This window comes from Marmota flaviventris, chromosome 12 (assembly GCF_047511675.1).
Source record: "Marmota flaviventris isolate mMarFla1 chromosome 12, mMarFla1.hap1, whole genome shotgun sequence".
Lineage (NCBI taxonomy): Eukaryota > Metazoa > Chordata > Mammalia > Rodentia > Sciuridae > Marmota > Marmota flaviventris.
In genome coordinates, this window is record NC_092509.1 from 53,967,504 (window position 1) to 53,981,591 (window position 14,088).

The 14,088-nt window shown below is 34.6% G+C and overlaps 1 protein-coding gene across 1 annotated transcript in view; it reads left to right on the forward strand.

Annotated features, from left to right (window-relative positions):
* The window catches only part of Catspere (catsper channel auxiliary subunit epsilon), a 158,413-nt gene that overhangs the window by 44,900 nt on the left and 99,425 nt on the right, over positions 1 to 14,088 (forward strand). Inside the window, exon 8 of the mRNA XM_071619668.1 lies at positions 7,308 to 7,417. Coding sequence (XP_071475769.1) covers positions 7,308 to 7,417 — 110 coding nt within the window. The remainder of the gene's footprint in view (positions 1 to 7,307; positions 7,418 to 14,088) is intronic.

Sequence of the window (14,088 nt, forward strand, 5' to 3'; positions counted from 1 at the left end):
AAAGAAAATATCATGAAGGACACTACTAAGATAGAGATGATAATTAGAAACCATTTTGAAAGTTTATACTCTAATAAAATAGAAAATCTTGAAGACATCAACAAATTTCTAAAGACATATGACCTACCCAAATTGAATCAGAAGGACTTAGAAAACTTAAACAGATTAATTTCAAGCCATGAAATAGAGATGCCATTAAAAGCCTACCAACAAAGAAAATCCCAGAACTGACGGATTCTCAGCCCAGTTCTACCAAACCTTTAAAGAAGAACACACAACAATCCTCTTCAAATTATTCCATGAAACAGAAAAGGAGGGAACCCTTCCAAACTCATTCTATGAAGCTTGTATCACTCTGATGCCAAAACTATAAAAAGACACATCAAGGAAAGGAAACTTCAGACCAATATCCCTGGTGAACAAAGACACAAAAATTCCTAATAAAATACTACCAAGTTGCATCCCAAAACATATTTAAAAAATAGTGTACCATGATCAAGTGGGATTCACCCAGAGATGCAAGGTTGGTTCAACATACAGAAATCAATAAATGTAATTCATCACATCAATAGACTTAAAGACAAGACTCACATGATTATCTCAAGAGATGCAGAAAAAGCATTTCACAAAATACAACATCCATTTATGTTCAAAACGTAGAAAAAACTAGGGATAGTAGGAACATGCCTCAACATTGTAAAAGCTATATATGCCAAACCCAAGACCAACATCATTCTAAATGGAGACAATTTTAAAGCATTTCCTCTAAAAACTAGAACAAGACAGGGGATGCCCTCTTTCACCACTTCTATTCAATGTAGTCCTGGAAACTTTAGCCAGAGCAATTAAACAGACGAAAGAAATTAAAGGGATACAAATAGGAAAAGAAGTACTCAGACTATCCCTATTTGCTGACAACTTGATTCTATATTTAGAAGACCCAAGAAACTTTATCAGAAAACTTCTAGAACTCATAAATGAATTCAGCAAAGTAGCAATATATAAAATTATCACCCATAAAACAGTTGCATTCCTAGACACCAGTGATGAATCAACTGAAAGAGAATAGGAAAACTATCCCATTCACAATAGCCTCAAAAAAATTGGGGAATCAATCTAATAAAAGAGGTAAAAGACCTCTACAATGAAAACCATAGAACACTGAGGAAAGAAATTGAAGAAGACCTTAGAAGATGGAAAGATCTCCCATGTTCTTGGATAGGCAGAATTAATATTGTCAAAATGGCCATACTACCAAAAGCACTACACAGATTTAATGCAGTTCCTACTACAATTCCAATGATATTCTTCACAGAAATAGAAATGCAGCCATGAAATTCATTTGGAAAAATAAGAGTCCCAGAATAGCCAAAGCAATCCTTAGTGAGAAAAGTGAAGCAAGAGGTATCACAATGCTATCCCTTAAATTATATTACAGAGCTATAGTAAAAAAAAAGTATGATATTGGCAACAAAACAGACATGAAGACCAATGGAACAGAATAGAAGACCCAGAGACAAACCCACGTAAATACAGTTATCTCATACTGGACAAAGGTACCATAAACATACATTGGAGAAAAGATAGTCTCTTCAACAAATGGTGCTGGGAAAACTGGAAATCCATATATAGCAAAATGAAATCAAGCCCTCTCTCTCACCCTGCACAGAACTCAACTTAAAGTAAATCAAGAACCTAGGCATTAGACCAGAGAGTATGCACCAACTAGGAGAAAAAGTAGGCCCAAATCTCCATTATATTGGCTTAGGAACCAAATTCCTCAACCAGACTCCTAAAGCCCAAGAAGCAAAATCAAGAATCAATAAATGAGATGTTATCAAACTAAAAAGCTTCTTCACAGCAAAGGAAACAATCAAGAATGTGAAGAGCCTTCAGAATGGGAGAAAATCTTTGCCACCTGTGCCTCAGAGCATTAATCTCCAGAATATATAAAGAACTCAAAAAACTTAACACAAAAAAACTCCATCAAATAATGGGCCAAGGAACTGGCCCATTCTTCTTCACAGAAGAAATACAGTCGACCAACAAATATATGAATAAATATTCATCAACTCTTGCAATTAAAGAAATGCAGATTAAAACTACAATGAGATTTCATCTCATTCCAGTCAGGATGGAAATGATCAAGAATCCAAGTAACAATAAATGTTGGCAAGGATGTGGGAGAAAAGGTACACTCATACCTTATTGATAGGACTGCAAATTGGTGCAACCAATCTGAAAAGCAGTATGGAGACTCCTCAGAAAACTTAGAATGGAACCACCATTTGACCCAGTTACCCACTCCTCAGTTTATACCCAAAGGACTTAAAACTCAGTACACTAGGGGCTGGGGATGTGGCTTAAGCGGTAGTATGCTCGCCTGGCATGCGTGCGGCCCAGGTTCAATCCTCAGCACCACATACAAACAAAGATGTTGTGTCCGCCGAAAATTTAAAAAATAAATATTAAAAAATTCTCTCTCTCTCTCTCTCTCTCTCTCTCTCTCTCTCTCTTAAAAAAATCAGTACACTACAGTAACACAGACACATCAATGTTTATAGCAGCTCAATTCAGAATAGCTGAACTATGTAACCAAACTACGTGCCCTTCAACAGATAAATAGATAAAGAAAATGTGGTATATATACACAATGGAATATTACTCAGCCACAAAGAATAATGAAATTATGGCATTTGTCAGTAAGTGGATAGAGAATATCATGCTGGGTGAAATAAGCTAATCCCCCAAAAAATCAAAGGCCAAATGTTTTTTCTCATTTGCAGATACTAATTCACAATAGTGGTGGGGGTTATGGAAGAATAGAAGTACTTTGCATTAGACAAAGGAGATTGAAGGGAAAGGAGGTGCAATGGGAATAGGAAAGATAATTGAATGAATTGGATATTACTATATTATGTACATATATGATTATATGACCAATGTCTATACTCATATAAAACCAAAAAATGAGAAGTTATACTCCATTTATATATGATGTATCAAAATGCATTCTACTGTCATGTATAATTTAAAAGAACAAATAAAAAAATTTAAAAGACAGTTTTATTCTCTCACAATTCTGGAGGCTACAAGTCCATGATCTGATTCTAACAGCTTAAATTTTTGGTGAGGGATTTCATCCTGGCCTGTAGAGAATTATTATAAGTAAAATAATACAATATGTGCCTTTTTGTGACTGATTACTTCATTTAGTATAATATATTGAAGATTCATCCATGGCATACAATGTTTCAGAATTTCCTTAATTTTTGAGGCTGAATAATATTACATTGTGTTATATGCTTCGTCCCTGTAGGATTTCCCCAAAACAATAACATTTTGAAAGTGGCTTTTTAACTCTTCATCTATCTAAGTTACTGTGTTTATCAATAGTTCAGTCCTTATCCGTAAAAACTAGGACTATAAAACCCTTAGAAGTAAAAAGTGAAACATTTCATGACATTAGATTTGGCAGTGATTTCTTGGCTATTACACAAATGGCACAAGCAACAAAAGAAAAAATAGCCTTAGCCCAAGTTAAAATCTTTCATGCATTAAAGGACACTATCAGCAGAGTAAAAAGACAATGAAAGAAAATATTAGTAAATCATTCATCTGATATTATTATCCAGAATATGTTGATAACAGTCAAAACTCAACCACAACAAAAAGAAACTTAATAACGAGCAAAGGAATTGAACACACATTTCTCCAAAGACTATATAAATGGCAAATAAAGGCATTAAAATATGCTTAATATTAATTAAGCATAATGCTTAATATTATTCCTAACTAATCATTAGGAAATTTTAAATCCAAACCATGATGAGATATTACCTTATACCCATTGGGGTGGCTATTATAATATCCCCCAAACAAAATAATCCCAGAAAGTGTTGGAGGGGCTATAGAAAAACTGGAATATTTGTGCACTGTTGGTGGGACTGTAGGATGGTTGCAGGTACTATGGAAACAAGTATTTTAGTATCTCAAAAAAATTAAAAATGTAGTTACTATTGGGTCCAGCAATTCCATTTTGGGGTATACATCAAATGCTTTGAAAGCAGAAACATGAGCAGATATTTGTACACTTCTACTCAAGGCATCATTCTCAATACCCGAACGCAGGAAACAGCCCAAATATCCATCGATGATGGATAAACAAAGGATTGCACAGAATACAATTTAGTGAGAACTTATGACAGAAGCATGGTTGAGGGTAGTGGCAAGCCCAGGGGATCCTTACAATTTGGGGTCTGAGGAAGTAGGCTTATTTTGTGGTCAGGACAAGAGCGACTTTCATCCAAGTCAGAATACATTGTTTATCTCAAGCTTAATATCAAGGATTTAAGTCTTTTCTGGCACTGTGGGCTCTACTTTCTGGTCAAAAAGTTCAACATACTACTCTAATTGTTTTTTTGTTGGTTGGTTTTTTTTGTAGTAAACTGGGAAACTATGCAGGGGAAATCAATCAGGGTTCCTCAGGGGCAATTATGGCAATTATGATTCTAAATGGCTATAGTTAGATCAAGCAAGACACATGTAGTATATAATTACATTTATTTTGGAAGTGACAAAATTGTAAAAATGGAAAACAGATAACTGGTATCCAGTGGTTACGTTTTATAGGCAATTATGGCCCTTAAGTGGTAATATAAACGGGTTTCTACTTTGTGACACATTCAGTTCTGTGTTCTGGTTGTAGTAATGGCCACACGAATCTACACATGTGTTAAAATTTCACAGAACTATGCAAAAAAGAAAAAGGGTGTCTGTAAAATTTGGTGAAATATAAATAAGTTTGGTATCTAAGTTAATAGACTTGTAGCAACATCAATTTTGTTATGCTGACAACAAACTAGGAGTATATAAATCATTGTCACTGGGGAAAGTTGGGGAAAACTTTTTGTGAATCAAAGTATTTTCAAAAAATCAATTAAAAATCCTATATAAAATATCTTCATTATTTGCTCATTGTACTAAGAATGAAAGCAAAAAATGTTTTCCAAATGTGCAGAGCTTAGCATGATGTGGTCCCTGCCTATCTTTTCTCTAACCTTTCTACTTACTAGTCATCCCCTTCTATGACACTCCTTATGTCTAGAATGCTTCTGTCATAGCTGTAAGAGAGCTGTTCTCTCCTCTGAATGAGGCAACATTTTTTTCTTTGTTCATTCAATGAACGTTTATAAATGCAGGCTTGAGAGGCAAAGCCTTAAGGCAGCAATTCAGGTTTGGACATTGGTTTGAAGTGCTTGTGAGACAATAAAATGTCAAGGTTGCCATTATGATTTCAATCTATTATGTCCCCCAAAGCTTCCTGTGTTTAGAGGTGGGGGATTTGGGGAAATGATTGGATCATGAAGACTCTGATCTCATCATAGATGAATTCTTTGATGCCTGAACAGACTACATGGAAGTGGGTACAGGTTGAGGATGTAGGTCACAGGGGGCCTGCCCTGAAAGGGCTTTTCTCCAGTCCCTTTCCCCCCCTACACTCCTTGTGGCTGCCATGAGTTGAAAGTTTCCCTCTGCCATGCCCTTTGCCATGAAAGTCTGCTTCACTTCAGGGGCAAAGCCATGGAGCCTGCTGGACATGGACTGACTCTTCTGAAACCATGAGCCAAAATAAATCTTTCTTTCTCTAAGTTATTCTTCTTGGGCATTTTGGTCACAGGAAGTGAAAAGCTAACAAAGTTAAGAATCTAATTAGATTCTTGGATATAGAGCTAGGTATAAAACTTGGGATCTGAGCTATACAATTTGAGGAGTTGTTCGAAAATTATATGGTACTTGAAGCTTTGTGAGTGCATGAGATCTCCTAGGAAAAGGATGTAATAAGAGAAGAAAGGAGGATCTAAGGCTGAATGCTGTGTTTCAAATGGAGAAATCAGTCCAGTGTATCAAATGCTGCTGAAAAATCAGGTAAACTGAAGCAAGCTAGGTTTATTATATTTAACAACATGTACAATCATCACATATTGATGAAAAAATACTTTAAAAGTAATAATTCAAGCATTGGCAATAGTGTGGTGAAACGGTCTGTTATGGATTACTAGTAATAAAATGGATTAAGATAATTGTTTTAGAAATTATTCTGTAACATGTATCAAGAGTTTTAAAATGTTTTTAACTTGGTCTAGTAATCGTATTTCCAAGCATCTTTTCAAAAACAATAATCCTATTTATGGGAAAAAATATATATATATATAGTATTTTTTCTGTATTTATGAAATTATCTTTAATAACCATGAATTACCTTTTTAATGGAAAAATAAGTTTTAAAGTTTGTTTACATAACAAACTTTTTCTTGGTCTTTTGTTCTGTAATTTTCTTGTGTTATTTTATTTCCAAATTATTCTCTGCTACATTAAGAATGCTATAACAGTTGCATAAAATGTAGCTTTATAAAATCCTGAAAAGTAAATAAGATTTGCAGAAAACAATTAAAATATCTATCATTCATTAAGTGTTTTCTAGGAAAACCTACATTTCTCTATCAGATTTATTAAATGTATATTATTTAAGGGGCCTTCCTGGACCACACCATTTCTTTATTCCCAGTAGTTAGATTCTCCTATTAGATGGCCCCATATCCCGTGACCCTTATTGACACCCATCATGGCAATCTCAAATTCTCTTTGTGGGTGGTTGACATATTTCTATGAAATTAAACAAGAGCAGTATTAGAGGATTAGGGCAAAAAGAAGCTATAAAATTGTAGACTTGCTCTCATTATCTGAGATTTTATTCAAGGAATTCTCATAATGAAACAATTGCCTTTATTTCAAATATACTGTATTGGGAATAATTCTGGTTCAATTCAACTTCTATTTATATCTCATGAGAAAAAGAAGGAAGGAGCATGTCAGACCTATCTGAATTTTAAGAGAATTTTTCTTAGTTTCCAGATATCATTTGAAACCTGCCTTAAAAGAGTATGTCATTATGAAGTAGGCTCCTATAGAAAAAATTCTAAGACTGATTCTAGAAACTTCATTATGTAGTTCATAGTGATAAAAACAAAGGGTTATGTATTTAAGGATCGCCATAGTCTCAGTTCATAAAGGATTCTGATAATTCATGATTTTTTTGATATGTTGGAAACTGTATTATGACTTATAATTCATAAATTTATAATGGGGAGTAAGCTAAATGGTTTTAAAAAGCTAGATATTGAAAGTATGGTAAATTTAGAAATGTAAAGAATGTCTAAACTAACAAATTCAATATATCGTGATGTAATTTACAATATTTTTGGCTATAAAAAGACTAAAAGAGAAATTTTATTTTGTTTTTACAGAATTCTGTAATACTAAGCAGGCAGTTGGCCACTTTGGGACAGAGGCCCACCATATATACAGTTTTGAAGAGAAAGGCTTATTTTTCATATGAAAACCCGAAGATAAAGGGGTATTTTATTTTTTTTAATTCCAAATATACAATTCAGGTTTAATTTTTTAAAAAAAATATCAGAAACTTTTAAAAGACTTAAAAACCCTGGTGGAATTTTATGTACTGTATCTTCTAAGTAATTTCCAAAGAGACTTCTTTTATGATAGAAAAAAATTGTGTGATACTCAGGACTAATTACCAACTCACAAAATGCCAAGCCAAACTCTTGGGTGATAGTTTCACAATTTGTTAAAACCTAAACTTCAATCCAAAAGCCTTATTGGGGGTGGTGGCAAATCCTGGCAATATTTTTAAAATGTTTTCTTCTAGTTTCTGAGAGTGAGCCACAATGGTAAGATGGTGTTATGGTTTGGATATAAGTTGTCCCCGAAAAAACTCATGTTAGGCAATGCAGGAATATTGAGAGTTGAAATGATTAGATTATGAGAGCTATAACCTCATCAATGGATTTGTCCACTTGATGGATTAATGATTTGAAAGGACCACGCTACTGGGTGGTAACTATAACCAGGTGACACATGGATGGAGGAAGTAGGGCACTGGGGTCATGGCTTTGGAGATATATACTTTGTCCCTAGTTCCTCCCACTCTCTGCTTCCTGGCTATCATGAGCTGGGGAGCTTTCCTCCACCATGCCCTTCTACCATGATGTTCTACTTTTAGGCCCAGAGCAATGGAGTCTGCAAACCACAGACTGAACCTCAGAAAATGTGAGCCCAAAATAACCTCTTCATTCTTTAAGTTGTTCTTATTAGGTACTTTGGTCACAGCAATGAAAAGCTGATTAACATATATGGTTGTTATAATCACCACTACCACCACTGCACACACATGTGCTTGTGCACACACACATAAACACACCAAAAATTCTACCCGAGAAGTAGCATCTATTGTTACTGTTAAACTTAGTAGGTTATCACAAGATGCGGATGGCCTTTCTTAATCCATTGAGCCACCTGGGTACAGGGTAAGGTTCTTATAACTAAAGGATATAGGTTACTGCCTTTGAAGACCTTACAGTAGTGAGACAAGCAAACAGAGATGTTATGATAGAGGTGAGCCTAGGATGGAGTGGGACACATAGAGGGTATACCAACTCAGGCTTGGAGGAGAAGAAATTGGGGAGGGCTTTCCTAAAAGGATAACATTTGCATTATTGAAAAGAAATGTTAGCAAATTGGGAGAACATTCCAGGTAGGGGGAGGGAGTGAGATATGCCCAGGTTTCTAACTGAGACCTGAGAAAATGTGCATTCTAGTAGACACATAAAAGTGAAATTCATGGGTACCATAAGATGTAACATTCCAGGGGATAAAATATCTTTAAAACGATCATCTGAAGCTTAAATTCCTTCTGACTTGATAAAACTTGGAAAGTAGGGAGGTAGAAAAAAACAGTCCCCTGCTGGGGATGTGGCTCAAGCGGTAGCGTGCTCGCCTGGCATGCGTGCGGCCCAGGTTCAAACCTCAGCACCACATACAAAGATGTTGTGTCCGCCAATAACTAAAAAATAAATATTAAAAAAAAGAAAAAAACAGTCCCTATAAAATCAAACTAGAGGCCTTTTATGATTAATCAGGAAGGTTATAGATACCATTTGTTTCTTTTCTATTTTAAAAAGCTTTATTGAGCTATAATTTATGTCCTCCCTTTAAAACTATAAGAATGGTTCAAATCAATTCAATGGTTTCAGTACATTTACAGAGTTATGCATCTATCATCACTATCTAATTGTAGAATGTCTTTATCAAGTCAAAAAGAAACCCCATTTCCTCATTCCCATTAGATTAGTAGCACTATTAATCTATTTTCTGTTTCTACAGATTTGCCTATTCTGGGTATTTCCATATAAAGAGAATCATACAATATTTATTTGTAACTGGCTTTTATTTCAGCTAGCATCATGTTTTCAGGCTCTGTACATGTTGTAGTACTTTATCAGTATTCCATTCCATTTTATGACAAATAATATTCTATTATATGGATATGTCACATTAGATTTATTCACTCTTCATTTGTGGAGCTATTATGAAGAATGCTGCTATGAACATTTATGTACCAGCCTTTATGTGACCATACATTTTCATTCCTCTTAGGAGTAAAATTTCTGGGTCAAATGGTATCTTAATGGAAACTGCCAGACAGTTTTCTAAAGTTGCTGTATCATTTCACAGTTCTATTTGCAGTATATGAGGATTCCAATTTCTCTACATCTTCACCAACTCTTGTTTTTTGACTGTCTTTTAAACTATAACTACTGCACTTGGTGTGAAATAGTATTTCATTGTAGGTCTGTAGTTCTCTCATAATTTATGATATTGAGAATCTTTTCATATGCTTATTTTTTCATTTATATGTCCTTTTTTCAACTCCTTTCCCATGCTATAATCTGGTTGTCTTTTTATTATCGAGTTATAAGAATTCTTTATGTATTCTAAATGCAAGTCAGATACACAATTTACAAATATTTTCCCTTTTTCAGGTTGTCTTTTAATGCTTTCTCATGATATCCTTGAAGCCCAAAAGTTTTTAATTTTTATGAAGTTCAGTTTATCTATTTTTATCTTTAGTTCCTTGTACCTTTGGTGTCACATCAAAAGAAACCATTGCCAAATCTAAAGTTAGAGATTTACCAGTATTTTCTTCTGAGTCTTAGCTTATATGTTTAGGTCTTTGATTTATTTTGAGTTCATTTTTGTGGTGTGAGATAACAATCCAAATTAATTAGAAATCTGAAGATGTAGTTGTCCCAGCACAATTTGTTGAAAGACTATTTTCCCCATTGTCTTGTTTGGGCACTCTTTGTTGAAAAGTCAAGTTATAAGCTGGGCATTGTGGTGAATACATGTAATACTGGCTACTCAGGAGGATGAGGCAGAAGGATCACAAGTTTAAAGCACACTTGGATAACTCAGCGAGTTCCTGTCTGAAAAAAAAAAAATTTAAAAAGAGTCACAGATGAAACTCAGTGGGAGAGCACTTGCCTAGATTGCACAAGGCCCTGGGCTCATTTCCCAGTAACAACAACAACAACAAAGCCATTTATTCCAGGATTTTTCAATTTTATTCTATTGCCCTGTATGTTCATACTGATCCCACCAGTTATCAGTGACAAGTCCTGCTTCCTCACATGTTGAAGTATAACTAGAAGCACCCAGAGGCAAGCATATAAAGCAGGGTTTATTTAAAAAAGGGTAACCAAGACTTCTCCTGGGAGAAGTAACCTGCTATCACAAGAAGTGAGAGCTTTCTGCCTTTTTTATATGTCCTAGGATCCTTTGTTCTCCTGCTCTTTACCCCTTATCTCTCTCCTTCCTGCATAGGTGACTAGACCCAGGAGATGCTGGACGGAATGGCCAAAAGATGAGAAGCAGATGGGTGGGAGGGGCCAAGCAGGAAGGGGGCCCAGAGTGCATTAATTACCAACTTTTATAACTCTCTGTAGGGAGAAACAATTCCTGGGACAGGTTACCTTAGCAACAGGTTGGAGTCAGGGCAGGTTTTCTTGATAAGGGTAGAGGAAGGGCTATGAAGGCATTAACATTTTAATCCCTCTCCAACTTCCCAGATCCAAATTGGCCTCCTGGATCTGACCCGATTTACTTATCTAAACTGACTACCTCTTTTATTTCTGGCTTTCAATACTTATGCCAACACCACTTTTTTTTTTTTTTTCAGTTTATTAGTGGGTTTTAAAATCAGGAAGTGTCAATCCTCCATCCTTGTTCTTGTTCTTCAAGATTATTTTGACTCTTCAGGATCTCTTGAGATTTATAAAAAATTTTAGGATCAGCTTGTCAATTTATGCAAAGAAGTCATCTGGGATTTGTAAGGAATTATATTGAATCTGATCAATTTGGAGTGTATGTTATCATAACAATACTAAGTCTTTCCACTCATGAATATAAGCTGTCTTTCTGTTTATTCAAATATTTTTTCAACAACATTGTGTAGTTTTCAGAGTATAAGTTTTATGCTTCTTTTGTTAAATTCTTATTTTTTATGCAGTTGCAAATGGAATGGATTTGTTCATTCCTGGATTGTTCATTACTAATATACAAAAATATGATTAAATTTTTCTACATCAATATTGTATCCTGAAAACTTGCTGAACTTGTTTATTAGTTCTAACCAGTTTTGCGCACTCTTTAGTATTCTCTTTATACAAGATTATGTCATGTGGGAATAAAGATAGTTAAAGATAGTTTTACTTCTTCCTTTCCAAGCAAAAGGTTGTTTCTCTTTTTTCCTCACTAATTGCCATGGCTAAGAACTCTACTACACATGTTGAATACAAATAATGAAGGCAAATAATCTTGTTCCTAATATTAGAAGGCAACTATTCAGTTATTTGTGGGTTTTTTTCATAGATTCACTTTACTATTAGGTTGAGAAAGTTCTATTCTATTCCTAGTCTTTTTTTAGTATTTTTATCGTTAAGTAGGATTCATCCATGAAGCCATCTGGACCTGGCCTTTATTTGTGGGTAGTTTTTTAAAATTATTAGCAATTAAATTTCTTAACTTGCTATAGGTCTGTTCAGATCATTGATTTCTTCTTGAATCAATTTTCAATACTTTGTATTTTCCTAGAGATTTGTCCATTCATCTGATTTATCCCCTTACAATTCTCTTTTATTTCTATAATTTTATTAATTATATTCTTTTTTTTTCATTCCTGATTTGAGTAATTTAAATCTTCATTTTCTGACAGACAAGTTAAACATTATTCAATCTTGTTGATCATTTCAAAGAACCAACACTAGCTTTCACTGATTTTCTTTATTTATATTTATTCTTTATTTCATTAATTTAAGCACTAATCCTTGTTATTCCTTTCCTTCTGTTTTTTATAGGCTTAGTTTGCCCTATTTATTCAGTTTCTTGAGGTGGAAAATTAGGTTGCCGATTTTTTGTCTCTTTCTTTTTTTTTTTTTTAATTCCACTGTCTTTCTAATTCCTAGCCTCTCCCTTCCTTTCATTCCCCTTTCTCTAATCCACTGAACTTCTATTCTTACCTCTTATCCCCCCTTGTTGTGTGTTATAATCCACATATCAGAGAGAACATTTGACCTTTGTTTTTTGGGGACCAACTGATTTCACTTAGCATGATAGTTTCCAGATAGGCACTTACAACTCTAAATTTCTCTTTGTGTGCTGCGTTAGCTGCATCCCATACTTTGTGGTATGTTATGTCTTCACTTTAATTCATATTAAAGTATTTTCTGTGTAACTTTGTGATTCCTTCCTGGACCCATTGGTTACTTAAGTGTACATGGTTTAATTTTTGCATACATGGGAGTTTCCTAAGTTTACCTTTTATTGATTTATAATTTCATTTTTCATAGTTGTTTAGTCAGCTATTTCACTGCTGTGACTTAAAGACCCAAAAGCACAACTGTATGGGGAGGACAAGTTTATTTGGGGGCTCACGGTTTCAGAGGTTTCAGTTCATAGACAGCCAGCTCCATTCCTCCAGGGTCGAGGTGTGGCAGAACACCATGGCAGAAGAGTGTGGCAGAGGGAAACAGCTCACATGATGATCAGGACCAGAGAAATAGGTCTCCACTTGCCAGATACAAATATATATTTCGAAGCCACAAGGAATAACCTCCTTTAGCCACACCCCACCTGCCTCTGGCCACCAGTTAATCCCATCAGGGATTAATGCACTGATTAGGTTAAAGCTATCATTTCTCCTCCAATCAGTCATTTCTCCTCCAAATCTTCTTGCATTATATCACATGTGAGCCTTTGGGGGAGACCTCACATCCAAACTATAACAGTAAATAAAATACTTTTAAATTTATTGAGACAAGGTTCCCTGTTTACTTATGAAGAATGTATGTTCTGCTATTTTTAGTTGGAGTATTCTACAGATATCTGTTAGTACTAGTTGATTTATAGAGTTATGCAAGTCTTTTGTTACCTTGTAAGATCTGTTACTAGTTGTTCTATCCATTACTGAAAAGCAGCTCAGGACATGACACCGGTAAGCATAGGATGTAGGGTAGGATGTAGGGGGAAAAAGAGAAAGAGAGGAAGTGTTTCCCTCATAGCAAAATACAAAGCCCAAAGGCATACTCAGTGACCTACCTCCTCCAGCCACACCCTACTTGCCTACAGTTAATCCCTATCAGAGGATTAATGCACTAATTAGGTAATGCTCTCAAAACTTAGTCATCTCACCTCTAAACTTACTTGCATTTTCTCACACATCAGCTTTTAAGGGACACTACCTGGTATCTAAACCATAACTATATATATATATAGTTATAAAATTATGTATAATTATGTACATACTATATATATATTATATACATAATTATATATATATATATGTTCCTTGTTTTCTTTCCTCTTATTATGTTATCATATAATTTAAAATTTATTTATTGACTTTGTATTTAAGTGTTGTTAGTTTTTATGCCATATTTTTATGCCATAAATTGTAAGATATCAGGAAAAAAAAACATCACTAAATGACTTTACTTCCTTTTTTGGAAAAGGAACTGCAGTAGTGCAGTTTTGGTTGATAAACACTGATGGATACTTGCATCATGTTAGGTGGTATCATCAACTTGTTGGCTTTATTTAGAAATTAAGTATGATTTATAGAGATACATATGCTTCCAAGTTGATAAGGGATGGAATTACGATGGTTAATTT